This window comes from Pan troglodytes, chromosome 1 (genome assembly GCF_028858775.2).
Source record: "Pan troglodytes isolate AG18354 chromosome 1, NHGRI_mPanTro3-v2.0_pri, whole genome shotgun sequence".
Taxonomy (NCBI): Eukaryota; Metazoa; Chordata; class Mammalia; order Primates; family Hominidae; genus Pan; species Pan troglodytes.
In genome coordinates, this window is record NC_072398.2 from 77,297,407 (window position 1) to 77,323,968 (window position 26,562).

The window sequence follows — 26,562 nt, forward strand, 5'->3', positions numbered from 1 at the left end:
TTGGCCAACATTTTAATGTCAACACACACACACACACACACACACACACACACACACGCACGAGACTTCTGGCTTCTCTTAAAGACCTAGCTATGCTAAGACAGTGCTCCTGCAAGACAGCTCAGCTGGGACAGCCGCTACCTTTAGAGGGGATATTTATTCTCTGGTTTGCCACAGTCTCATCCTAGCCTTTTTGTTTTATACCTGGCTCACTCACTCCACATATTTGTTACTTGCTTGGTCTGGTAGGCATTGAAGCTTCTAACCCTCCCCCCTCCTCTAGAGCGCTCACTCCTAAAGTTAGGCAAAATTCCCATAAGGAACCATTTGCTTGTCATTAATGCAAAAGTGAAAAGCTCTCCAGTGGAAAAGATGGGATTCAGGCCAATGGCTGTCTATACACACACAACTTTCCTCACAATCCAGCAAGCTCCAGAGGGGAGTCAGACTAGGGTTTGAGTAAGCAGGCTGCAGCCACCAAGTGTTCTGGTGAACACACTGGTCTTCATTGGTACAAATTTCATTTGTAGGAAATTAAGCCGAAAACTGCCTCACTTCTGTCCCTTGATCTTTCTCCAGCCTTCAGCACATAACCAATTTCCTTCTTCTTTAATACTTAAGTCTTGATAATCATCACCCGTGAGTGTCTCTTCCCACCTCCAAATGTGGGAAGCGACATGTAAATCCATGCCTCTGTAGACCATTGCCCCTAAGATGTAACTGAGACCTTATTCTGATAATGCCTAGAGCTTGGCCATGCCACCCAAATGTGCTGCTCCAAACTCTGCATAGCATGAGGGTGATCTGACCAAGGACAGGCAGATGAGCTCCTCTGACTCAGACCTTGGGCCTCCATAACCCATCCTGACACTGCACAAGCTCAGAGAAAAAAAAAAATAGAGTGGCCAGGCACAGTGGCTCATGCCTGTAATCTCAGCACTTTGGGAGGCCAAGGCAGGTGGATGTCTCTACAAAAAATGAGCCAGTTATGGTGGTACATGCTGTAGTCCCAGCTACCTGGAAGGCTGAGAGTTGGGAGGATCATCTGAGCCCAAAAGGTCAAGGCTGCAGTGAGCCGTGATGGTGCCAATGCACTCCAGCCTGGGTGACAGAGACCTTGTCTCAAAAACAAGGAAGAAAAAAGAAAGGACTTGCCAAGTAAGGTCCTCTGGGGTACACAGACCTGACATGAGGGATAATCTTCCCGTTACGGGGTTCTAGGGGAAGATCTCCTCCTAAAGAAAGAGAACCAAGTATTTCTAATGGATAAGATCTAAAAACACTTCTCTGCACTCCCTCCTCTCCTTAACAGACTGACACTATTTTCTAAGGATGACAACCTAACTGAAATACAGACAGTCTCTGACTTACAATTTTTCAAGTTTACAATGGGTTATCAGGGTATTAAATGCATTTTCTACTTATGATGGATTTATCAGGGTATAACCCCATCGTAGGCTGAAGAGCATCTGTATGCTTCAACTGAAAGGTCAGGGTCCATTTTTAAAGGGCCTGTGGAAAGAAGAGCCAGGTGGTGAATGGTGACAATGCCTATTTTCCATGGCACTGCTCATTAAGTCAACCTCGGTATAATTAGGAAAGACAAAATTCAAGCCAGTCTTGGAATCATTGGTTTAATGGTTCTGAATAAATGGTTAAGATTGATGTTTCCAGCCAAGTGAGATTTGGGTTTAGATATAGTTTGGGCTTAAGTATCCTTTATCTCAGATTAAATGAGACAGTGCATGTAAACCACTTAGAAGAATGCCTGGAACACATTAACTTTCATTACTAATGTTTCTGGTCATTCTTAAACATTTTCACTTCTGCCACCACCCTTTATGCAGTCTGGCACATTTATGCAGTTGAGCTGTCACTCAACGAATGTGAGTAAACAAACACTAGAGACTTTAGTCTGCCAGGTCTCTAACATGCAAAGCCATGGGGCCAGGTCCATACACTTCCTCCACTGAGAAAAAGACAAATGGCTTAGGCTACAAGGTTTGGGTCACCAAGGAAAGCTGTCAAATAATGAAGTGGGTGAGCAGATTCCTAAAAATTGGAACCATTTCAGCAGCAGTTTCATCCACAGGGAGACAGAGTAAATGCTCTCTCAAATCTGTCTCACATCTATAGAAACTTTACTCTATTTATAGTCTTTTGGCATCTTGCTCTGCTATCTCACTTGAGATCACTCCTATAGAACTAATAGAGGAATAAATCAAAAGCAAACCAGTATAAGTAGAGACGCAATAAAATTTGGATGTCGTGAGTTCTGAGGGGTTTGCACACACTTGTTAAGGCATGCAGTGTGTGCTAGGGGCTTCAGCAGGGAACTCCACTCAAGGACATGGTGTAGGAAGCAAAGACAAACCAACCCAAGTGGTACTGAAGAGGACAAGATGGGAAGGACATTTTTATTTTCCCTAATCTTCCGGCAATCTCACCAAGCTGGAGGTCACATGTAGCTGAGTGTGAAGCCAAGAAAAATACGAAGCTTCAAAAGTACTGTGCGTTGTATTTCTTCATTCTCTGGCAGGCTGGGAGTCCAAGGTCAGTCTAGGCAGGAGGGCTGCTTGGCCTAAGCAGTCACACAATTTTCACCGTCTTGAGCATATCTGACAAGACATACGTGTCATCCCAACCCCTCCCAGGCTTCCTCAGGGTCTGCTCCAAAGCCTGGGCTGTTTCTAGGAGCTCTGGTGTGGCAAGTTTTTGCTCAGGGTGCAGCTGACAGAACAGGATCTCATTCACTTCACCCTCAATTCGCCGGACATATAGGAGGGGGAACACTGCCTTGAGCCCAGCCAGCACTGAGTCTTTTAGCCCCAAGTCTCGGCACACAAGGTTGAGAATAAAAACACCTATAGGGTAGGAAGAAAAGTCAGAATGACCTCACATCAGGAGACATATGAAAGACAAGGATCGGCTTTGAGGACAATACCAATTCCTGTCCCAGGGAGACTGGTGGACTAAAACACACGGTGGTGATGAGTTTGCAGAGAATACACAGCATAGAAAGGCAGATGGAGAAAAGCATGGGGAGCATGTGAGCCATAAACAAACTCCAGCCTTATTTCTTGCTCTTCTGTGCTGCTCACATGTTATTTTACCATTCTCCAAGCCTCAGTTTCCCAAAGAATAGCTTTGAGAAAGAAGTGATTCCCAGCTGGGCACGGTGGCTCATGTCTATGATCCCATCACTTTGGGAGGCTGAGGCAGGCAGATCACTCGAAGTCAGGAGTTTGAGACCAGCCTGGCCAAAATGGTGAAACCCCAGCTCTACTAAAAATATAAAAATTAGCTGGGCATGGTGGTGGACGCCTGTAATCCCAGCTGCTAGGGAGGCTGAGGCAGGAGCTGCTAGTGGGGCTGAGGCAGGAGAATCTCTTGAACCCAGGAGGCAGAGGTTGCAGTGAGCCAAAATCCAGCCTGGGTGACAGAATGAGACTTTGTCTCAATCAATCAATAGAAAGTGGTTCCCTACGAAAGTAAAATTTACCAACTCCACAGGGATATTACATTCTTGACATACACACCATAGAGTATTTATTAACCAGTGACAGGGCCAAGGTTATCTTGACTTCTGACAATTAAGATTCCAAATCAAGCCAGTTACCACAGTGCCTTACACCAAATCAAAAACACCTAGAGGGTTGTTAACATAGGGATTAAAGGCTCCAGTTTTGAGGTGACAAGGCACTGATTTTGAGCCCCAACTGTTACCTTGCGTCACCTTGGCAAATCTTCAACCTCAGTTTCCTCACCCAAAAAGTGGACTGCTATGAAGATTAAATAACACACTGCCTAGTAGAGCATGTGTAGGAAGCATCATGTAGTAGCTAGCATTACCATGCTGGTGGGAGTGTGAACTGCTACAACCACTTTGTAAAACTGTGTGGTAGCATCTACAAAAGCCAGAAACATACCCATAACCTATGATCCAGCAATTACAACCCTGTGTATATACCCAAGAGATCTGAAAACATAATTCATCAAAAGGCATATACTAGAATGTTAATGGCAGCACTACTTATCATAGACCCACACAGGAAACAAACCAAATACGAACAGTAGAATGGATAAGCGAATTCTGTTAAGTTATATGATATAACACAGCAATAAAAATAAGCCATGTAAACACAACACTGTGAATGAGTCTCACAAACATGTTGAGTGAAAGAAAATGGACACTTAAAGAGTACATTCAGCCAAGTTCAGTGGCTCATGCCTGTAATCCCAGCACTTTAGGAGGCCAAGGTAGGAGGATCGCTTGAGGCTAGGAGTTTGAGACCAGCCTGGGCAACATAGTGAGATCCTGTCTCTACAAAAAATAAAAATAAAAAAATTAGCCAGGCATGGTGGCATCCACCTGTAGTCCCAGCTACTCAGGTGACTGAGGTGGGAGGATTCCTTAAGACCAGGAGTTTGAGGCTACAGTGAGCCATGATCAGGCCACTGCACTCCAGCCTGGGAAACAAAGTGAAACCCTGTCTCAAAAAAAAAAAAAGGGAACATTCCAACATTCCATATGATTCCATTTATACAAAGAACAAGAACAGGCAAAATTAAGCTGGGTGGACAGATGTTAAGATAGTGATTACTCTTGCGAGGACAAGTTACTGAAAGGGGATAAGAGATACGACTTTCTGGCAAGCTGGAAATTTTCTGTGTCTAGTGCTAGTAAATGGGTGTATTAAATTTGGAAAAACTGATCGAGCTGGCACTTCTGTGCATTTTTCATTAAAAAGATAATTTTTGTTAATGGTCCCTTCTCTCCTCCCTCTCCCACCTTTTGTTCTCCATACCTTCAGGAGTCAAGATGCTTTTAACCTTCTGTAGAAAAGATTGCTCCACAAATGCTGGGGGCGGACAACTCATTCCCAGTGTTGGATCCTTACTGTCAACATCAAACATTATGACATCGTAGCAAGGCCGTGCTGGGAAAAAGAAGGAAACACGTCCTTGTCTTTGCTGGATAAAATAATACCATTTACATTCCAACACTATACCTCCTCTTTACCAGTGGTGGGCATGGTGACTAAGTTAGAAGGATGACACGGAGGATGTGGTTTGCCTGTAAGGGCACTGATGTCATGGCCCAGGGGAGTCCTTGTCATCAGGGTTCAGAGTGTCCCACAGTAAAGATGGAACCTTCTTCCACATTTAAAAGCACCTTCCAAAGGCAAAAACATTACTGGGGTCCATTTTAGCATGAATATTTCTCGGTTAAGAGTCTATCAACACCAGTGGCTTTTGACTATGGCAGAACATTACAATCACCTTGGGAAGCTTCTAATGTGGAATACACTCCAACCAACAGAATAAAATATCCTGGGGTAGTAGGGGGCAGATGGGAGGAGAGATGGGAAGCCTCTGGTATTTTTCTTGAGCTTTCCAGGTAATTCTAAATACAGTCAGAGTTGAGAACCACTGATCTAGACAAAGCAGCTGACTAAGCCTTTAAGGGTTGACCCAGCAAATGGTAACTTTTAACTCTGAAAACAGCACATTTTGCCTTATAGGAGAAAATGTTCTGAAATTTCAGTTAGTGTTATCTTTGCAGTTCCATGAACAAGAGCTGACTCAAGAAAGAAATGATTTTGCTAAATGGGTGAGAAAGAACTGATGAAGAATTGGATCTGCTCCTTACTATAATGTTAAATTGTTTTTATAAGGGGTAGGTCTGCAATGCCACTGACAGGTTTTTAGAAAATTTTGAGACTGTGGTCGTAATTATTCAATAATTAATAAGTATTTAATTAGGACTGCTGCATGCTTATCATTGTTCATAGCACAGATCTGATTTTGGTTTCTTACAAAGAGAACATGTTGGCTCATCAAAGTCCAAGGAAAACAATAGCCTGCATTTGCAGCCTTGAGCCCTCCAGTAATCTGAAACATTTTGGTGTTACAGAAGATGGGCAGAGCCATTGAAAACTGATCTATAGATAACAACAGCAGTAACATCATGGATTAAGTACTTACCATGTGCATGGCACTGTTGTAAATACTTCACCATATTAGCTATCTGGGCTTGGGCACCTAAACTAACCCTAGCCTCAGAGAGGGAACCTATGAAACTGTTACAATTCAATTCAGTTTGCAATTAAAATTAAGATAGCATCTGTTCAATACTTGTCCCAGGCCTCCTAGTTTGCCACACCCTTACTGGAAAATATTCTAATCTAGTGAGACCAGAGTATCTGTTATGGGATGAGCAGACCAGCAGTCCTGAACAGAACTGAACCAACCTAACTGCCTTCTCCCCGAAGGACTCGAGCTCCAGAAAGTACTAAACTCACCAGCAGCCTATCTGTATAATAGCAGAGTTACTGTCCCTAGTATTTTGCAGAAAAGTATTATGCTTATGGTTTTTGTCCTAAATCTGGGATGCAAATTACTAGAGCAAATGGAACCTTAATTCTAGTTGCAGAAGGCCTATCAAAATTCCCACAGAGTACCATCTGCATCAAGGTTTCTCCACCTCAGCACCGTGGAAATTCTGGGCCAGATAATTCTGTCATCAGTGCCCGTCCTGAACATTGTAAGATGTTTACTAGCATCCTAGACCTCTACCGGTTAGATGTCAGTAGCAACATCCCCCACCCCGATTTGTGACAATGAAAAATTGTCTCCATACATTACCAAATGTCGGACCCTGAGGTTGTATACCACTGATCTTACATGAATACTGTTTTGCTCTATTTCTGGCTTTACCTCCAGTTGAAATATTTACAAAAACACCTCCCAACACACATTCCACCTTTTCTTCTCTGTTTCTTTGCCCAGTTAGACTTCAGGTTTCTTAAGATGGTGAGGAAATGACAAGGTTACAGGTCAGAAAAAAGCCCACTGGTCTGTTAGCACCATAAGGGCAGGAATGGCCTGTTTTACTTATTGCTATACATTCACACCTAACACAGTGCTAAGCATATAGCTGGTACTCTAGTGAATAAGTATATCAACAAATGAACAGGCTGAAGACTGGAACGATACTCATGCCACTCTCTTAGAGATAAACTGTAGAGGCCCTTGCGGGCCTGACAATGTCGGATCAATCATCCCTCAACACCCCTTCAAATGCTCCAAGAGCAGTACCTTCTCCTCCTCCTGCCAGGCTGGCGATATAGTCCAGGCCATCTGCAATGTGGACCTTCATTCGGTCACTCTGGGAGAAGCCAAACCACTGGGTGGCCACTTCCAACATGGAGGGATCGATCTCCACAGCATCAATGCAGGACTTTGGAAAATGATCGTGGACAAAGAGGGGGAGGCTGCCCCCGCCCAGGCCTACCACCAACAATGCCAGTGGGATCTCTGTAAGAAAAGAATAGAGCATCACATTGCCATCTGTTCACTGGAAAATTCTGTACCAGCCTCAGGGAAGGCAAAAGGGAAAGTCAGCTCACTGTCTCCATTCAGGGGATACAAGATTTAGAGGTCTCCCTGTCTCATTTCAGAAATCTAGGAGTGGATTTGACATCTGATAACTGAATCTTGGATTCATGATGACTAGATCCAGAAGATGAACTAGTGTGTTATTATTATTGTCTCTTAAAGATCTCAAAGTGGCCAGGGGCAGTGGCTCACACCTGTAATCCCAGCACTTTGGGAGGCCGAGGTGGGCAGATTACTTGAGCTCAGGAGTTCGAGACCAGCCTGGGCAACATGGCAAAATCCTGTCTATAGAAAGTAGAAAAATTAACTGGGCATGGTGACACACACCTGTGGTACCAGCTACACGGTAAGCTGACGTGGGAGCCTAAGGAGGTCAAGGCTGCAGTAAGCTGCGATCATACCACTGCACTCCAGCCTGGGCAAGAGTGAATCCCTGTCTCAAAAAAAAAGACTTCCTCACTATAAGAATTATTAGACCCTCTCTAGGAAAGGGAAGAAGAGTGGCCAAGCAATCTTGCTCATGATTACAAGGCAGCAGAGGTGCAATGTCCCTTGCCCTTGACTCAAAAGGCCACACCATCTTCTCAGACACCCTCACCAAGTAAGGGTAAGCCATTCAAGTTCCATAAATCACAGGAAAACAAAGGCCCAACTCCTACTCCTAAGCACAGAGCACAGCCACCACAGGGGGATCAAAGGAAGACAACAAAAGTCACCCGAAGGAGACAGACCCTGAGAATTAAATCTAAGAACTGAGATTCTAGTGACATACATCAACACTAAGATAGGACAAAAGTATAGGGTATTCCAAGAAGGCACATTCAGGGACTTCAGGTGAAAACGGTTACAATCACAGACAAAACATGAACATTTTTACTAATGCAGTCAGATCCAAACCTGCTATTAGCGATAAGGCTATGACTGCATTAACTATAATATGAATCTTTTCAGAAAGTAGAAATTCAAGATAGAATTGCATCTTTTGTTCAAATAATGCATTACAGAAAAGCTGAACAATTAAAATCTGTGTATTTTTACATATCTCATTGAATACATGATATACCTTAATTTTAAAAAGAAATGAACAGAAAAAATACCACTTAGACTCTAACATATTTCAATACAATTTCAATATAACAGGTTGAGTTTGAGGCAACAGTTAATTAGAATGCTCATTAACTTATAATATGGTTGAGATGAAGAAAGATACATTGTCAGCTTGTAATTGCTATTCTTCAACTACAATGCAAGTGACACCAATTGTTTAGGTCTGTAATCTTTATGCTCCCTTCTGTGGAAGGCAGTGGCATCTCTCTCACCTAGGAGTAGCTCTGGGTTTCTCAGCAGGGCAAGGCCAGCAATCATGGCTTTGTGGTGTTCACAACACAGGTAACTCTTATCAATGGACTGCCCCGGGGCTGCAGGGAGGTCCTCCGCATCAGCAGGCCGCTGCTTCTTCCTGTCCTTTTTCCGCTTCTTCTGGGCTAAACAAGAGATATGAAGTCCTATGCTTAGTACACTAGTCCTCAGGAAGCAAGGGTTACTGGCAGCAGTGTGCTCCAGATGGCTTGAACACTCAAAAGACCCAATCGTTAAAATTTTGCAAACTGGTTGACATCATGTTGATAGCTTGCAACTGGCCATAGTGAAATCATCTGGATGTTTGTCCCCTACAAATCTCATGTTGAAATGTGATCCCCAATGTCGGAGCCACCATGCTGGTCACGGGGGCAGATCCCTCATGAATGGCTGGGTGCCTTCCCCACGGTATTGAGTAAGTTCTCACTCTAGAGCTGTTGTTGAAAAAAGCCTGGCATCTCTTTTGCTCCCTCTCTTGCTATGTGATGTACCTGGTCTCCCTTCACCTTCTGTGATAATTGTAAGCTTCCTGAAGCCTCACCAAATGCAGAAGTTGGTACCATGCTTCTTGTACAGTCTGCAGAACCATAAGCCAAAATAAACGTCTTTTCTTTACAAATTATCCAGTCTCAGGTATTCCTTTATAAGCAACGTAAAACAAACAAATACAGTGGTGGTATTTATACTAGAGAACTGATAAATACTATAAATTAGGATGCGCCCCCCCACCCCGCCCCACAAAGAGATAGTCATTAAACATTTAACATACACAATGGATACAAGGAAGCTGGAAAAGGAAATGGCAAATGCACACTCAAAAACCTAGGAAAACTCAACTGAGGAGCCCTGGTACCTCCCGTCTAAGAAATGTAAGGCCACTAACAGGAGAAAAGATTACTCATAAAGTCTTTTAAAGAAAGGTAAAGTTACTAATCACCCACTATGTGCCAATTACTATACCGTAACTTTTATTTTTTTAGCTCTTCTAACAACCTTATCATTCCAATTCTTGGCACATGAACACACTGAGCCACTGAAGTGTTAAGTAAATAGGGAATCAGTAGATGGTAGAGATAGGAGTTGATCCTCGGACTGCCTGTCTCCATCACCTATCATCTTTCTGCTATGCCACACAGGTAGCACTACCAACCTCTGCTGAAGAAGGAAATCACAAGTATTCAAAAAAGGAAATAAATCCTAAAAAGCCACTCCACTTTCCCTCTCACCACTCCCTTCCCTGCTCCAGGGTATCATACTAAACAGATGGCTGTGTCTTCATAGGGATCAGCTGCATTCCCCAGCAGTAAAAGGTATTGATGAGTGGAGTCGGGGTGCTTTTCTGATATATTAAATCACTTTTTAATATGCTCTCCTTCTTGCTCACCAATACTCCCATGAGGGAGAACGTTCTTTCCATGAGAACAAAGTGCTACCAAGAAATCAAGGAACATGACAATGGTGAAAAAACCTGAAACCCAAACTGAAAGGGGCAAAATGTTCTTTTAAGCAATTTTACTGAGATTTTAGTGAGATGAAACTGGACCAACCTGCAGCCACAGTGACCAAACAATAGGGCAGAAACCCAACAATCTTGGGTGCTCTTGGCCAGGGAAAACCCCTAAAGAAAAATACCATTTCGCTGGGTAACTTGATTCTAGGCTTAGAGCCAGTCTATGACCTCAAGCATCTGAATTCTCTGTCTCCACCCTCCTCCCAGATGGCCTTGCTATGAGGGCAGGCCAGTCAGGCAAAGGGAACAACTGGGAATCAGGAGAGCCATTTCAGCTTCCATCCTTGAATCTGCGCCTCGGACAGGGAAGATGCACTGGAGACGGAGAGGTGAGGGGCATTCACTTTTCGCGGTCTATATTTGACTTTTGAAGTGATTTCAATGAGCAAGTATCACTTTTAAAATACAAACTAACACAGGTAAAACAAACTATTGATTCCCCATCAGGGGGAGTTTCTGAGTGACAGCTGGGAGACCACTTAAAGGGATCCTAGAGGAGATGGTTTAGATCTACACTGTCCAATACTAGCCACTAGCCCCCTGTGGCTGTTGAAATATAAATGTAAATTAATTAGAATTAAAGAAAATTAAAATTCAGTTCCTCAGTTACACTAGCCACATTCCAAACGCTCAGCACTACATATGGCTAGTCGCGACCACATTAGAAACTCAGGGACTAAACATCTCCTTCATCACAGGCAGTTTTACTGAACAGTGCTATACTAAATGGCCTCTAAGTCACCCGCCAATCCAAAACCCTCTGAAACAGGTGAGTCACACTATGGAGGGCAGGGCTCACCTGCAACTTCCATGGTTCTGGCTCACCTCACAGAGGCCTATTGAAACAATACACAGATGTACATGGAGCACCTGCAAAACAGATGCCTTTAAACCGAAGACATTAATGTGATTATCACATGTATTTGGTTTCACTACTCACGCCCCCATCACTTCAGAGCCAGGCTCTGCTCAAGAACAGAATGTACTCTGCTTATAGCTACTCACACCCTAAGAGTCCAGATGGTTAAGAACCTACAGACACCCAGGTCCATCCTACATCTCTGCCAAGCTCCCAGGAAATCTAGTCCATGCCACGGCCACTTGGGTCCCACCACCGTGCCTATGACATCTCACCTTTGTGAGACACATCCTTCAGCAACCTGGCTTCAGACTGCACCACATTCCTGTTGCTGAGGAAGATCAGTCGACGGAAGTATCGCTTGTCATCCCCTTGCACGTCCTCAATGACATAGTCACCGCTCAAGGGGCTGCAGTCTTGGTGCTGAACGGTCCGGACCCCAATGTCCCCACCCACAGACAGAAAGGGGACCTGAAGGTACAACCAGAGATGTGGTCAAAACAGCAGCTCATTTAAGAAATAAGAGAAATTATAACCCCTTCCCTTTTGTGTGTATATATCCCCATACCACGGTTCTAGACAACAACTACTCCACAGATTTGCCATTCTATTAAAGTACTTTTCTGGAGCCTTTGAACTCATCTCAAAGGTTTAATTCATCTTTTGAAAATCAACTGAACACATAAAGGTCTCCCAAACAACTAGTGAGATGCAGCTGATTCTCCCCAAGTTCTTTTAGGGGTTTTTCTCATCAGTAACCCCTAAAAGAACTCTCAATAGTCCAGGATAACAAAAGCTAGAGGGAACCCTCAGGAAGGGGCTGTGATTATGAGAAGGAATCTACACAAGAATAAAGATAACAAAATCCATGGGAGAAACAACCACTCCAAATCTAGAGAGATATTCCTTTCCCCTAATTATTCTCATCTATTTTCCCCCCACTTTTCTGAACCTTAGGAGAAAAATATACTTTCCCCCTAAACTTTCCCACTCCTTCCCCCTATCTTTATTTCTTTTTTTAAAGACCTATAAGACTATTTAATAATCACCAGTATCTCCTGACCCTGCAGACTCAGGCACTGGTGAGAGGTCACAAATGAAGCTCCTCAGAGGATCTGGGCTTCCTTGAAATAGGGGTCACCAACCCCAAAGTTGGCCAGGAAGAATCAAACATACATTCATCCGTAAACACGAGTCAGCCTAGTGGGCAAAACCACAGGCCAGGAACCCAGGAGCCTGGGTTCTTTTTTTTCAGATCTGTTATTATTTGCACCAAGCCTCTAGATACCTTTGCTTTCCCACCTATCAAGAAGGATCAAAGCTTGGGCAACATAGGGAGACCCTGTCTCTACAAAAAATGTGAAAAAAAAAAACTAGCCAGGTATGGTGGCTTGCACCTATAGTCCCAGCTACTACCAAAGGCTGAGGTGGGAGGATGGTTTGAACCCAGGAGGTTGAGGCTGAGGCTGCAGTGAGCCGTGATCACACCACTGAACTCCAGTCCAGCCTGGGCAACAGAGCAAGACCCTATCTCAAAAAAGAAAAAAAAGGATCAACTCCTCATCATGAAGTTCTTTTAGTAAAATCACTTGTTCGTTACCCATGGTGACCAGGATAGCACAAGACAGTTGGTGTTAACTGATAATACCATATCACCACTTAGGCAAAAACCTTCGGTTTCCTTCCCAGTAAAACACCTGACCAGCAATGCGAATACCTGGATAACTGTGCTGAGCTGTTTTGGCTCTCTCCCATTTATACCCTCAGATAATGATAGTTCTAAGAAGCAAAATGACCAAGAAAGTCCAGTGTGGAAGGAGAAACCCACAGTCAGAGCAACTCAAATTAGGAAGAACTGGAGCCCACAATGAGTAGAGCATTTCCATCCTGCCATGTCTATGGACTCTGAGAGGCTCCCCCAGACACAGACGCTACTGTGCTCACTTTCCTCTCATTGCCTGGGGCAAAGGACAGTTTCCCTGCCATTTAACCCTTAGCTGCTGATACCCCTCCAGGATTAGATGAAGAGTCATAGACTCTAGTCCTAGCTCCTGCCAAGGCTCCCTCTGCCTCCCTGGCTGCTAACATGACTTCAGAGACCCATGAAAGCCGTACGAAAGCTTTGTTACCTGCTGCTGGGTGGGCATCCCAGCTGGGGCCAGCTCCATGACTCTAGCCGACAGCTCAGCTTGGATGTGGTCCATGCTTTCATACTGCTGACCTCGGTGAAGGGCCACTGTAATCAACCTCCTGAAGCCAGCACTGGCCGCCAGCTGTTTCCGGCCCTCATCCATGCCAAAGAGCCACTCGGTCTCCCGGCCCTGAGGGACTAGAAAAAACAACTTGGTTACAGGGAGTCCTGGAAAGTGATCAAGCCCACAACCAATATGGCCCAAATGGCAGGGAGCCAGTCCCTGTCCAAGACCAGCATCTTCCCCAACTGTGACCCACTGAGGAGCTAACAATTCTCTAGTTCACAACACCTAGGGCAAAGCAGCCCATCAGACATAAGGCAGGACCAAGGGTGGAGAAGAAGTGTGGGCATGTCTGTAGGGGAAGGAGGCAGGCACCTACCACAAGAAAAACAGCAGTAATGCCAACACAAATAAGCCATGCCAGGCATGACTCCAAGCTGTTGACAAATATATATTAATGGAATCCTCCAACAGTCCAAGATGCAGGTAGTAGTATTATTCCCATTTTTACATATGAGGAAACTGAGAAACAGAAGTTACACTATTTGCCCAACTTCGCACAATAAGTAAATGGTGAAGCTGGGACTCAAACCCAGGCAGTCTAGCCCGAGACTCTACCCACGCTTGTATTCACTGCACTATTTATTTCCACACATGGACAGACAGAATTATAGAATACTTGAAAAACTAGCTCAGTCACCAGGAAACAAATTACCGTAACACCAAGACCATAAACACTTTGCATTTGTCTACAATGTTCTACTTTTGAAAGCATTTCCTCCTACTATCTTTTTTATCCTTATTAAGATAAATCTGATATAACTTACTGCTTTCAGTAATAATGGCTAACATTTACACAGCACTTCCAAGGCCAGGTACCATTTCTAAGAGCTTTTATACTTCTCACAACTACACCAGAGTTACAATCCCATCAAGGCAGAGAAAGAAAAGTAACCTGTCTAATGTCACACCATCAGGAAATGACTGAGCCAAAACTGAAACCCAAACAGTCTGGTTCCAGAGCTCACTTTTTTAGCTGCTACCCTATGCTGCCTCTCTAAATTTTGCAGAGAAGCACAGCAACTTCCCCAGGTCCTGCAGCTCACAGGCTACAGCTGGGACTAGAACCTATGTCCTAGACTTGCTAGTCCAGCATTACTTCCATTACTCCATGCTACAAAGTAACTAGCATCTCTATATCATATGTGACCTCCTAAATTTATCTCTATTCTCTCTCTTCCCTACCAACCCCATTCTCACACTTCATCAAGCCTTTGCAATGGCAGATGAAAAGGAATAGGTCTCAACTCGAAGCAGGTTGCTAGAGAGCTATTACTCTCCTTTCATCATGCCTTGGGTAGTCTAATCCTCTGGAAGTACAAACCCCTGCAAGACAAAAAACAGTCCAGAATCCCACCAAAGCCCCAGCCCAGCCTCAGCCCCAGCCCCAGCCCAAGCCCCAGCCCCTGTAAGCCAGCCCCTCCAGGGAAGAGAGGGAGCAATCCCAACTCACTGATGAAAATCGCAAAATGATTGTCCCGCGATGGTTTCACAGTGGGGCTGTCCACCACGTGGAGGGTGTAGCGTGGCTCCCCCGTGTCCCCATCGCACAAGTCCAGAGACACACTCCCCAGCCTGGCCTTGCGGCGCAGCTGGCTGCACAGCCAGGCATACTGCTGCCGCTCCTGCACCGCCTCGGCCAGCCGCTCGGCACTCTCCAGCCGCACAGGCTTGCCCTGCTCCTGAGCACACAGCTCAAAGATCTGAAGGGCAGAGCCAGGGACTGGCCTGAACTTGGTCATGATGAAGGCAAAGACAGGCAAGGAGAACTGAGGCTCTGCTTCCAACACCTGGTCCTGGCTGTTGGCCACTTGGTGCACCCTCACCATCCACCCCTCCCGGGAGAAGTGGCCCACTGCTTTCTTCAGGATGTGAGCCTGAGCCAGGGAGATGCAGAGATAGCGACCGCCCACCTGCAGGACACGGCCAACCTCAGCCAGCATCCTGTCCACCTGTTGTAAGGTCTTCTCTTCCTCATCTGTCAGGACAGCATCCAGGGTGCCCTTGTCCAACACCACCTGGAACGAGGCATCAGGAAACTCCATCTGCGTCATGTCCATCTTCAAGAAGCTCATCTGGGGCCGTCGGGTGGCATTACATTCCTTCATTTGCTTGATGACAACCTCACTGATGTCGATGTTCACTATATCCCGATAGCCCACATCATACAGTTGCTCACTCAGTTCTGAGTTGCCACACCCAATCACCAGCACCTGGAGAAAAAATTCACAGACAAGAGGGAGGTAATCAAAGCAAAGGACTGTACTTCAGGTACTTCAAGGAATCAAGTCTCACCTTGGCTGAGTCACATTTTCAGAAGGTGGAGATGCTACTGCCAGAGAAAGAGCAACATTGTAGAGTTGATGCTAGACTCTATCTTGAAACACCACATATACTTGCTAGTGAAAACCACATTCAGCTACAATACAGGTTATATGAGAATGGGCTTTGTGTTGCAGAAACAAATTAATCATAATTGTTCTTTTCTCTAAAACATGCACTTATTACTCAGGAATTAATAGGAAGTCAGAGAATCCAAATATAGAGTTACAGTTGAAATCCTAGGCCAGGAATAACCCTATTTCCTCAATCTACTCATGCCTTTGGCTCCTTTAGACAATAAAGTACACTTTGTGAGGATTCAAATCTTACTTCCATCACGGATTCCATCTCATGATATTTGGCTATCTTCTGAAGCCAAACTTAAAATTCAGATTGTTGTCTCCCTCTCCAGGGAGCAATCTCCCATTCAAACTTAGAAATTCTGATATTGCCATCTTTGGAAAAGCATGGTACAAAGAGATGTGCATATGTTCTGGAGCCAGACAGGCCTGAGTTTAAATCCCCACATGACCACCTGGGCATGATCTTAGGCAAAAAAAAAAAAAAAAGAAAAAGTGGCTCTCGGGGCCTCAGTTTCCTCATCTGTAAAATGTATGCATGGCCACTCACCTGAATTTATGATGAGAATTCAAAGATTGCACATGCACATACACAGCACCCAACATAAGGCTTGGCACATAAAGCTTCCCCACAAATGTTAAGTTTTCTACCTTCCTCCTTCCCTACCTCCAGTACAATCTCACCTATACCAAACCCATTGTTGTACTTATCACGTTTCACTTCTGGAACATGTGCAGGGTTTACGTCTTAATGCTCTTATAGTTTAAGGACTGAGCAGTGCCTGAAACTTGGGGCGCACTCAACGACTATTTGAAAAACAAATTCATACACAAAGTCACACCTGCTGCAGGTTGCACAGGAATGCACAGTGACAGAAGAACATACTTTCAAGATGGGAAGTCACTCTTCAAGTAGGGTTATTAATCCAAGAATGAGCTGGGGTGGGAGGTCTATTATCTGAAAACCTTTAAAACAATTTTTTTTTTTTTTAGACAGGGTCTCACTCTGTCACCCAGACTGGAGTGCAGTGGCGTGATCATGGCTCACTGCAGCCTCGACCTCCTGGGCTCAAGCGATCCTCCCGCCTAAGCCTCCCGAGTAGCTGTAAATACAGATGCGCGCCACCATGCCCGGCTAATTTTTTCATTTTTTGTACAGACGAGGTCTCATGTTCCCCAGGCTGGTCTTTAACTCCTGGGCTCAAGCGATCCTCCCACCTCGGTCTCCCAAAGTGTTCGGATTACAGGTGTGAGCCACCGCGCCCGGCCTGAAAGAATATTTTAGTTTGTCTTTTAGCAGGAACAATGCAGGAAATGCTGAAATATGCGTCCAACTAGGGTCCTCCCGCCTGTCACTGTCCACCAAGTGCAAGATTCCTGTTACCAGTTCCCACCCTCCGGAGCACGTACGAAGGGCTGCCAACCCGCGCTCCTCACCTTTTCCCTGGGCTTGATATATTTGTGTAGCACCCCGCACAGTTCCAGGTAGGTTCCATACCACTCGAAAGCTTTCTTTCCTCGCTGCTGGAAGAACTTCTCCCAATAGTCAACGGAGCCAAACTCCTTGGAACTTTTAGGTAAGAGGTTCATGTTCCTACTGCCGAAGCTGCGTTTTCAAGACTCCCCTATTCCCTGTGAGATACCATCTGAGGAGCTTGCCCACCACACGCAGGCTCCGGGACACTGCAGTGGGAATTCTTTCCACGGAAAAACAGCCACATTGATTTGTTCCCCCACTCCAAACCCCAGGAATGACCCTTACACGACAAACGCACGCATGGACCACTGAATCTCACACACGCTTGCCCCCTCGTCCGCGCCTGCTGTCCCTTCCCCACGTGAAGAGCCCCTCACACTTTTCCCGAACTAGATTTCCGAGTCCATAACCATATCCGGGTGCGAAGCCTCGTGATTCGTCGGCCGGCCCAGCCCAACTCAGCTAGTCATTGGTCGCTGCTTTGCGTTTCTATCACCTCATTGGCTGCGACGTGCTTGCCTTTCTCCGGAGGCTCCGTCACAGACACCTAAACGCTTTTTTGACCTGAGGCCGGCCGACCATTCACGGGACGGGGCGGGACCGCGGGCCGGAGTTGTGGCGGAAGAGGCCGGGCCTCTGTGAGAACTAGGTCACGTCCGGGTGGCGAGTGAGCGCTGCTGTGCTGTGGTTGGGCCCTCCCTCCAGGCGGGGCGGAGAGCGCGATTGCTTCCTGGGCTCGGCCTCCGCTTCGTCTTGGAGCCGGCTTAATCACTGACTCCGATCGTGCGCCGCACAGGGGCGGAGCGCGGCAGGCGGGAGCGTACTGGTAGAGGAGGACGAAAAGAAAAACCTATACAGATAGGAGAGAAGTGAGGCAGGAAATGAGTAAAGCCAGTCCGTCGTAAAAACGCTGCACATTCTAACCTTGTCAGCTTCTGCGCACCACCACCCCCCGCCTTATTTTGCCACCTCTGCACCAAAATATAGGATTCTGCTATCAAAAGTGTAATAACGTGAAAACTCCCTCTTCCTTCTCTCCTCAAAGCACAGCATGCAAAACTAGCCTTTCATTTTGATAATTGGCCTCCTTGTGTTATTCTGACGTTATTTATAACTGCTTATTTTATGTGTTTGATAAACATACTGTACTTTCACATGCTCATGCTAATACCCTGAGGAAGCTTCTGTGAAGGGCACTTTTTTTTCAGACAGGGTCTCTCTCTGTCGCCCAGACTGGAGTGCAGTGGTGCAGTCATGGCTCACTGCAGTCTCCACTTTCCAGGGGTCAGGGGATCCTCCCACCTCAGCCTCCCAAGTAGCACGCCACTACCGCTGGCTAATTTTTTTTTTTTTTTTTTTTGTAGAAATGGGGTTTCGCCATGTTGTCCGGGCTGGTCTCAAACTCCTGAGCTCAAGTGATCATCTCGCCTCACCCTACCAAAGTGCTGGGATGACTGGTGTGAGCCACTATGCTGGCAGGCACTATTTGAAAATGACCAAATATGTGTATCACTGGGCCTTTCATACCATGATAAATTGCAGGAGGAATATACTGATTGAGGAGAGCAGATAGGCTTGGAATTGAGCATGTGTGCTGTGGGCTGTTACATACTACACTACCACAGGTAGATAGCCAGGTAGACTGTTAATAGTTACGTAGGTTAGATTGGACTTAAACATTGGTTTAAAAAAGTGATTCTCAAACTGGCATGCGTCAGAATCACCTGGAGGACTTGTTAAAACACAGAATTCCCCAGTCCAACCCCTGTTCTAAGTCATTAGTTCAGTGGTGAGGCCCAAGAATTTGTGTTTCTAACAAGTTCCCACGATGCTGATGATGTTGGTCCCGGAACCACACTTTTTTGAGAACCACTGTTTTAAAATACAATTAAGTCAAAATGGATATGGTTCAAAATTCGCAATTTTCAACGATAAATCTAAAAGCTTTCTACAAGTAACATAAGAGAAAATCTGTTTTCATGATCCCTTTGCTGAGTTCACATTGTTCCTCTCTACCCAAGATAAAGAGAAGGAGTCCTTGAAGTAGTAGCTTCAGCTACTACACCATGCAAGGTTCTGAATGGGTGAAATGTGAGTTCTTTAGGAAGCACTTATTGAGAGCGGAGGACATCACTTGTACTGAATGTGCTACACGATACCAAAGAAGCAAAACAGCATAGCAGCCAGGCGCGGTGGCTCACGCCTGTAATCCTACCACTTTGGTAGGCCGAGGCGGGCGGATCACTTGAGATCAGGAGTTTGAGATCAGCCTGGCCAACATGGTGAAACCATGTCTCTAATAAAAATACAAAAATTAGCCGAGCGTGGTTGTGTGTGCCTGTAGTCCCAGCTACTCAGGAGGCTGAGGCAGGAGAATCGCTTGAACCCGGGAGGCGGAGGTTGCAGTGAGCCAAGAGATTGCGCCACCGCACTCCATCCTGGCCAACAGAGGGAGACTCCCTCTCAAAAACGACAACAACAAAAACAAAAACCATAGCACCTGCTCTGTGCCCCCCAAAGCTTTATTCAATTCAGTTCAACAAATATTTTAATTGTCTAATAGGGGCCAATCACTGTGGTAGAAGCTAAGGATGCAGTGGTAAGCATGGTAATCACGTGGAGGGCACATTAAACAATTACAAAAATAGTCTGTAATGGGAGTTATAAGTGCTGTGAAGGAGAACCATACCATTCCATGATAGTATATCTTTGTGACCTCTACTGATCTAAGGGGTAACCAGAGAAGGCTTCCCTGAGGAAGGGACAAAAATACTATATAATCTGACTGCTTAATATCAGCATGACATAGGTGAAAAACCAAAAAGCATGGTTCACCTTCTGGAACCTTTACAAGAATTTCTGGCTGCTGCTTTTCCCTCTGTCTCCATTGTCTGTTCTGTTAAGGTCATGTTATTAGAAAAGACGAAGTTATTTCTATCAAAGCCCAGACTCCAGCCCCGTATTTGATGCTCTAAAAGTATGATTACTGTTTGCAGTGTTTTTCAGACCAAAAGGGTAAGTAACTTACGTTTTTCCATCTGTGCCTGCCTCCCTTCTGTGAGCCTAAAAAAGTGATAACAACCAGAACATTTTAAGCTTAAACATACTAGAGATTTTCTAAAATTGTAAGATTAACACAGAAATATTTTAGATATATTGTAACATTAGACCCTAGCATTAACCTTTCAAAATACTTATTTGAAGCTTATTTCTCTCAAGATTTAACTATGAAATATAATTGATAGGTATGTGTTATCATTAGTATACTTAGTTAATTTAAACCAATAAGATGTTAAAATGCTTTGTGTTTTATTAGGATCCCCAGAGTGGTTAAAAATATGATTTAAAATGCAAGCCAAATTTAGATAAAGCCATTCAGTATTGTGGAGTTTTTTCCTAAAAATATAAATCCAGACCTCTGGATATATAATTTACAGTCAAACTTACTTAATTGAAACATACTCATAATTGTGGTAATATTCAATTGATTGTTACTACGATTAATTGTAAAATAATAAAGAGGAAATAAAAAGCATCTCTGACAATTTGGGAGGCAGAGGATGAGAGAGGCAAAATAATGCTCCCCCAAAGATGTCTACCTCCTAATCCCCTGAACCGAAACTGTGAAGGTAACAGGTTACAAGGCAAAGAAGAATTAAGGTTGTAGATGCAATTAAGGATGCTAATCAGCTGACACAGCAAGATTATCTAACTGAGCTCAATGTAATCACAGGGTCCTTTTTCATTTTCTTTCTTTTCTTTTTTTTTTTTTTTGAGACGGAGTCTTACTCTGTTGCCCAGTCTGGAGTGCAGTGGCACGATCTTGGCTCACTGCAACCTCCGCCTCCCAGGTTCAAGCAATTCTCCTGCCTCAGCCTCTTGAGTAGCTACGGATTACAGGCGTGCACACACCCAGCTAATTTTTGTATTTTTAGTAGTCTCACCGTGTTGGCCAGGCTGGGCCACAAGGGTCTTTTAAAGTGGAAGAGGGAGAGACAGAAGGGCTTGGCCCAATGTTTCTGGCTTTGAAGATGAAGGAAAGCAGCCATGAACCAAGGAAAGGCGGTGACCTCTAGAACCTGGAAAAGGAAAAGAAATGGATTCTCCTGTAGAGCCTCCAGAAGAAATACGGCCCTATTGACACCTTGATTTTAATTTATTGAGACTTGTCAGACTTCTGACTGATCCAACTGTAAGATAATAAATTTGTATTGCATATAGTACTAGTTTTTGGTAATTTGTTACAGTAGTGATAGGAAACTAATACGGAACATAAACAGAAGAGAGAAAGAGAGAGAGAGAGTATGTGTGGTTGGGGCAGAAGGTCACAGTGGGGAGAAAGCAGCAGAAGATACAACTAGAGGCTGAGGTAAAGGGCAGGTTTTGAGGAGTCTTCTATTCCACATATTTAGCTTCAGCCTGTCAGGCCACAGGAAGTCAACAGAGAAGCAGAGTCATGACAGAAAGACCTGATCTGAGAGATGTTCTCAGGAAAGACTGAGGCACTTGATGACTGATTGAATAGGGGGAATAAAAGACTGAGGGACTCATAAATGACTCCTACATAGGCCTCTGGATGACTGAAGAAATAGTCTGTAGAAAGAAACGGGGAAGGAGAAAGGGGTATTATTTGTAGAACTGTTGCTAGAAAAGAATTTAGAGGTTATCACTCCAGTAAAAACCAGAGCCAGAGCTAAAAGCCAGTCTCCCCACCCTGCATGCCTACCCCAGGGCTCATACCCTTCTCACTTCCTGTCAGTGGTATCCAGTTGGAGTTGGTAGGTCCAACACATGAAAATGTTTCACGAGTGGGATATAAAATTGAGTAAAGGGAATGTCTCTTTGGTGTACAGGGAGTGGCTCATATAATGCTGGAAACTATTTCAAATTGGAAATCATCTTAGCCAATGGGTTTGTTTCCCACATTTGAGAAATTTAAAAATGAATGTTCTCCTGTGTCTTGGGATAATAGAAGGCAGACACAATAACATCCTAGGGTAACATTCTGCCATTTTATTAGCTGAGTGTCAACACTTTTCTTGACGATATTGTTGACCTGAAAAGTGACTATCAAGCTGATATTGGATTCCTAAGATTGGGATGATGATAATAGCTACTTATTTATTTATTTATTTGTTTGTTTGTTTGTTTGTTTATATAAGACAGGGTCTCACTCTGTCACCCAGGCTGGAGTGCAGTGGTGCAGTCACAGCTTACTGCAGCCTTGACTTCATGGGCTCAAGTGATCCTTCCACCTCAGTCTCCCAAGTAGCTGGGACTACAGGTATGAGCCTCCATGCCTGGCTAATTTAAAAATATATATATTTTTGTAGAGACAGGCTCTCCCTATGTTGCCCAGGCTGGTCTCAAACTGCTGACTTCAAGGGATCCTCCCACCTCAGTCTCTCAAAGCGGTAGGATTACAGGTGTAAGCCACCATGCCCAGTGCATAATAGTATTTTTTAGTTTGTATAGCACTTGTGATTGGCCAAGAATTTTTCTCATACATTGAATCCATGGGAAGGAGAGGCTCAGAGCTACAGAGTTAATTTTCACATTGGCAGAGAATCCCTTTGGGAGAATGTGCCAGCCTTGTACAAGATTAACAAATTAGTTTCAACATAGATGATTACACACTGCTTTCTTAAATATATATACCTATACATATATAATTAAGGCAAAATTCCAATTCATTACAAGTAAGTGAAAAAAAAAGTTATATATGACTGAGCGAATTCAGCCGTGACTGCCTCTGGGTATTGTATTTGATTCCCAGGATTTTCTTTGTGCAGTAGTTTCCTACTCTGTCACTAAGGGCGTCTGTTGATGGATTGGTTTCCTCATATGCATGGACTGCAAGGCATTAATATAGGGCATATTATACATTGCAAGTTGTTTGCCTTTGGGGCCAGTAGGCAATAATATTTTGAAAGCTGGAAGACTGGGGAGATGAAGGAATGATGCCAAGGTTAACAGGCTGTGCATGAATACATTTGACCCCTATATGAGGGGGCTCACAAAGCCTCCTTTTGACTGTCTTTGTTTTCTACAGCCTGGATACTGGGAAAAACCACAAGGGTAAGCTATTAGACTGTTTTCTTCATAATTTTATTCCAAACTTCAGTTTCTTTGCAGGAAAAGAAAAACTTGAAAAACATTTTGTTTTTCTCCTACACTCTAGCATTCTAACCCATGACCATCTCACGTATCCCATTTTTATAGATGCTCTCTGTCCTCAGCCCATAACAATATTTTTCTACCACTAAGGGAATGGATTTTAAAACAGCATTTAATAAATAAAATTCACTTGAGCACTCCACCCAGAGGATTTTTTAACGTTCAGATCCAGAGTCCTCAAAGAAACCAGAAGAACAAAACTCCCTTTAGTCCAACAAAAAAGTTATAGTATGTAATACTTCTCTAAAACTAAAACTGTTTTCTTGCCATGGGGCTGCACGAATGACCTTTTCCTAAGAAGAATCACAAATTATGGTGCCAAAACATTTTACTGTTCTTAATTCATCTCATCTTTGAATAGTATATCTTCATCCTCACTGCTGACATACAGTAGAAAAAAAATTTCCACGTGTCAAAATTTCATCCAAGCAGCAGCTCTGATGTTTTTCATTTTTTTAATTTTTAAAAAATTTTAAACAGTTCATCATGTAAGCTCTGGTGTTTGAAGACTCAAAAGAGAAATGTCCTCAGAGAATATGGTATATTTCTGAAGACAGCTGACAGAAGAGGGAACCCTTAGCTAGAAACTATATAGCACAGAAGTTAAGGTTGGGATTTGGAATCAGAATGATCTAGACGTGAGCTACCATGCTGGGCTGATTTTTTTTAATAAGATTTTTTGAACTGAGATATGCTTCACATAAAATTCACCATCTAAAAGTGTACACTGGGCAGGCATGGTGGCTCACACCTGTAATCCCAGATCTTTGGGAGGCTGAAGCAGGAGGATTACTTGAAGCCAGGAGTTCAAAACCAGCCTGGGTAACATAGGGAGACCCTGTCTCTACTAAACAATTTAAAAATTAGCAGGGCATGATGGTGTATGCATATGATCCCAGCTACTTGGGAGGTTGAGGTGGGAGAATCACCAGAGCCTGGGGCTGGCGGGGTTGGGGGTGGGAGTGGGTCAAAACTGCAGTGAGCTGTGATTGTACCGCTACACTCCAGCCTGGGTGACAGAGCGAGACCCTGTCTCAAAACATAAAAAATAAAAAAGTATGCACTTTTGTGTTTTCTAGTACATTCACAATGCTGTGCAATCATTACCACTGTCTAATTCCAGAACATTTCCATCATCCCTACCTCTTAGCAATTAGTCCTATTTTCCCCTCCTTCCTGTTGAAACTGCTTACCTATTTTCTGTCTTTAATAGATGTGCCTATTCTGGATGTTTCGCATGAACAGAATTATATATTATGTGGTCTTTTGTGTCTGACTTCTTCTACTTAGTATAATGTTTTCAAGGTTCATCTTTGTCATAGCATACAACAGTATATATATATTCCATTTTATGACTGATAATATTCCATTGTGTAGATAAATGTGGTATATCTATTTATCCATAGAGGGAGTTTGGGTTGTTTCCACTATTTGGCTATGATGAGTAGTCTTGCTATGAACATTAATGTACAAGAATTTGTGTGAAAAGTGTGTTTTTAGTTATTTAGAATATATAGGAGTAGAACTGCTGGATCACATGGTAATTTTATGTTTAACTTTTTGAGGAACACAATGATCATTTAAAAGTATAAATCTGTCCATGTCACTCTCCGGTAGCTTCCCAATGCATTGAGAAAGAAATCTAGAATCTTAGCATACCCTTTCATGATCCAACTTTATCTTCTATCATTCTCCTTGTTCACCAAGCTCCAGACACACTAACCTGCCCCTTCCTTCTCAAAAATGCCAATTCCCTTGGTGTTGGGAAAACTGGATATCTGCATGCAAAAGAATGAAGTTGGAGCCTTACCCTACACCATATACAAAAACTAACTAAAAACGGATAACACTGTGAAGCTTCTAGAGGAAAACTTAGGGGGAAAGCTTCAAAACATTAGATTTGGTAATGACTTTTTGGCTACGACACCAAAAGTATAGGTAACAAAAGCAAAAATAGACAAATGGGACTACATTAAACTTAAAATCTCCTGTGCATCAAAGGAAACAATCAGCAGAGTGAAAAGGCAACCTATGGGATGGAAGAAAATACTTACAAATCATATATCTGATAAGTTGTTAATATCTAGAATACACAAACACAAGCAACAACAACAACAACAGCAAATTTTTATAAAGGGCAAAGGACTTGACATTTCTCCAAAGAAGATATACAAATAGCCAACAGCATATGAAAAGGTGTTCAACATCACTAATCATTAAAGAAATGCAAATTAAAAAAAAAATGAGATAGCATCTCACACCCATTAGAATGGCCATCAAAAAAACAAACAAACAGAAAACAAGTATTGAGGATGTGGAGAAACTGGAACCCTGTGAACTATTGGTAGGAATATAAAATAATGCAGTTACTGTGGAAAACAGTATGGAAGTTCCTCAAAATTTAAAAAGAGAATTACCACATGATCTGGCAAACCCACCACTGGGTATATATTCAAAATAATTTAAAGCAGACTCTTGAAAAGATATTCACATACCCATGTTCATTGCAGCATTATTCACAATAGCCAAGAGCTAGAAGCAACCCAAATGTCCATTGACAGACGAATGGATAAACAATGTGGTATATACGTGCAGTGGAATACTATTCTGCTTAAAAAAGAGAGAAATCCAGTCACATGATACAATATGGATAAACCTTGAGGACATTATGCTAAGTGACATAAACCAGTCACAGAAAAGATAAATACTCAATGATTCCACTTACATGAGGTATCTAAAGTAGTCAAATGATAGAAGCAGAAAGTAGAATTGTAGTTGCCAAGGGCTTGGGGGCCAGGAATGAGGAGTTAGTTGTTTTTCAATAGGTATAGATTTCAGAATTGTAAGACAAGGAAGTTCTAGACATCTATTGCACAACAATGTGAATGTAGTTAACACCACTGAACTGTACACTTAGAAATGGTTAAGATGGTAAATTGTTTTTTTTGTTTTGTTTTGTTTGAGATGGACTCTCACTCTGTCGCCCAGGCTGGAGTGCAGTGGTGCAATCTTGGCTCACTGAAACCTCCACCTCCTGGGTTGAAGCAATTCTTATGCTTCAGCCTCCCAAGTAGCTGGGACTACAGGGGTGTGCCACCACGCCCAGCTAATTTTTTGTATTA

At 43.6% G+C, this 26,562-nt stretch overlaps 1 protein-coding gene across 4 annotated transcripts; it reads right to left on the reverse strand.

Annotated features, from left to right (window-relative positions):
* Nucleotides 1-1,618: 1,618 nt before the first annotated feature.
* Nucleotides 1,619-26,282, reverse strand: METTL13 (methyltransferase 13, eEF1A N-terminus and K55). 4 transcript variants are annotated; one of them, XM_016932576.3, is made up of 10 exons: nucleotides 26,166-26,282; nucleotides 20,292-20,326; nucleotides 17,224-18,113; nucleotides 15,298-15,597; nucleotides 13,259-13,450; nucleotides 11,405-11,600; nucleotides 8,721-8,885; nucleotides 7,102-7,320; nucleotides 4,809-4,940; nucleotides 1,619-2,864 (listed from the first exon to the last, which is right to left on the reverse strand). In XM_016932576.3, the coding sequence occupies exons 3-10, from the start codon at nucleotides 17,374-17,376 to the stop codon at nucleotides 2,590-2,592; spliced, it is 1,632 nt and encodes a 543-aa protein (XP_016788065.2). In that variant the 5' UTR covers nucleotides 17,377-18,113; nucleotides 20,292-20,326; nucleotides 26,166-26,282; the 3' UTR covers nucleotides 1,619-2,589. The 4 variants fall into 4 exon arrangements, with proteins under 4 accessions (XP_016788065.2, XP_016788050.2, XP_016788056.2 ...); XM_016932561.3 differs by having other exon boundaries at nucleotides 13,259-13,458; nucleotides 14,838-15,597; XM_054673243.2 differs by lacking the exon at nucleotides 1,619-2,864 and adding an exon at nucleotides 3,521-4,324 and having other exon boundaries at nucleotides 13,259-13,458; nucleotides 14,838-15,597.
* Nucleotides 26,283-26,562: the final 280 nt, after the last annotated feature.

Bases quoted from the DNA above. Each gene is read 5' to 3' on its own strand.
- METTL13 (XM_016932561.3), bottom strand. From the start codon at position 17,376: ATGAACCTCTTACCTAAAAGTTCCAAGGAGTTTGGCTCCGTTGACTAT. The intron at 11,601-13,258 runs GTAACAAAGCTT...TTGTACCTTCAG, and splicing joins GGATGCCCACCCAGCAGCAG to GTCCCCTTTCTGTCTGTGGG. The intron at 4,941-7,101 runs GTACTGCTCTTG...TCTTTTTCCCAG, and splicing joins CCTGGCAGGAGGAGGAGAAG to CACGGCCTTGCTACGATGTC.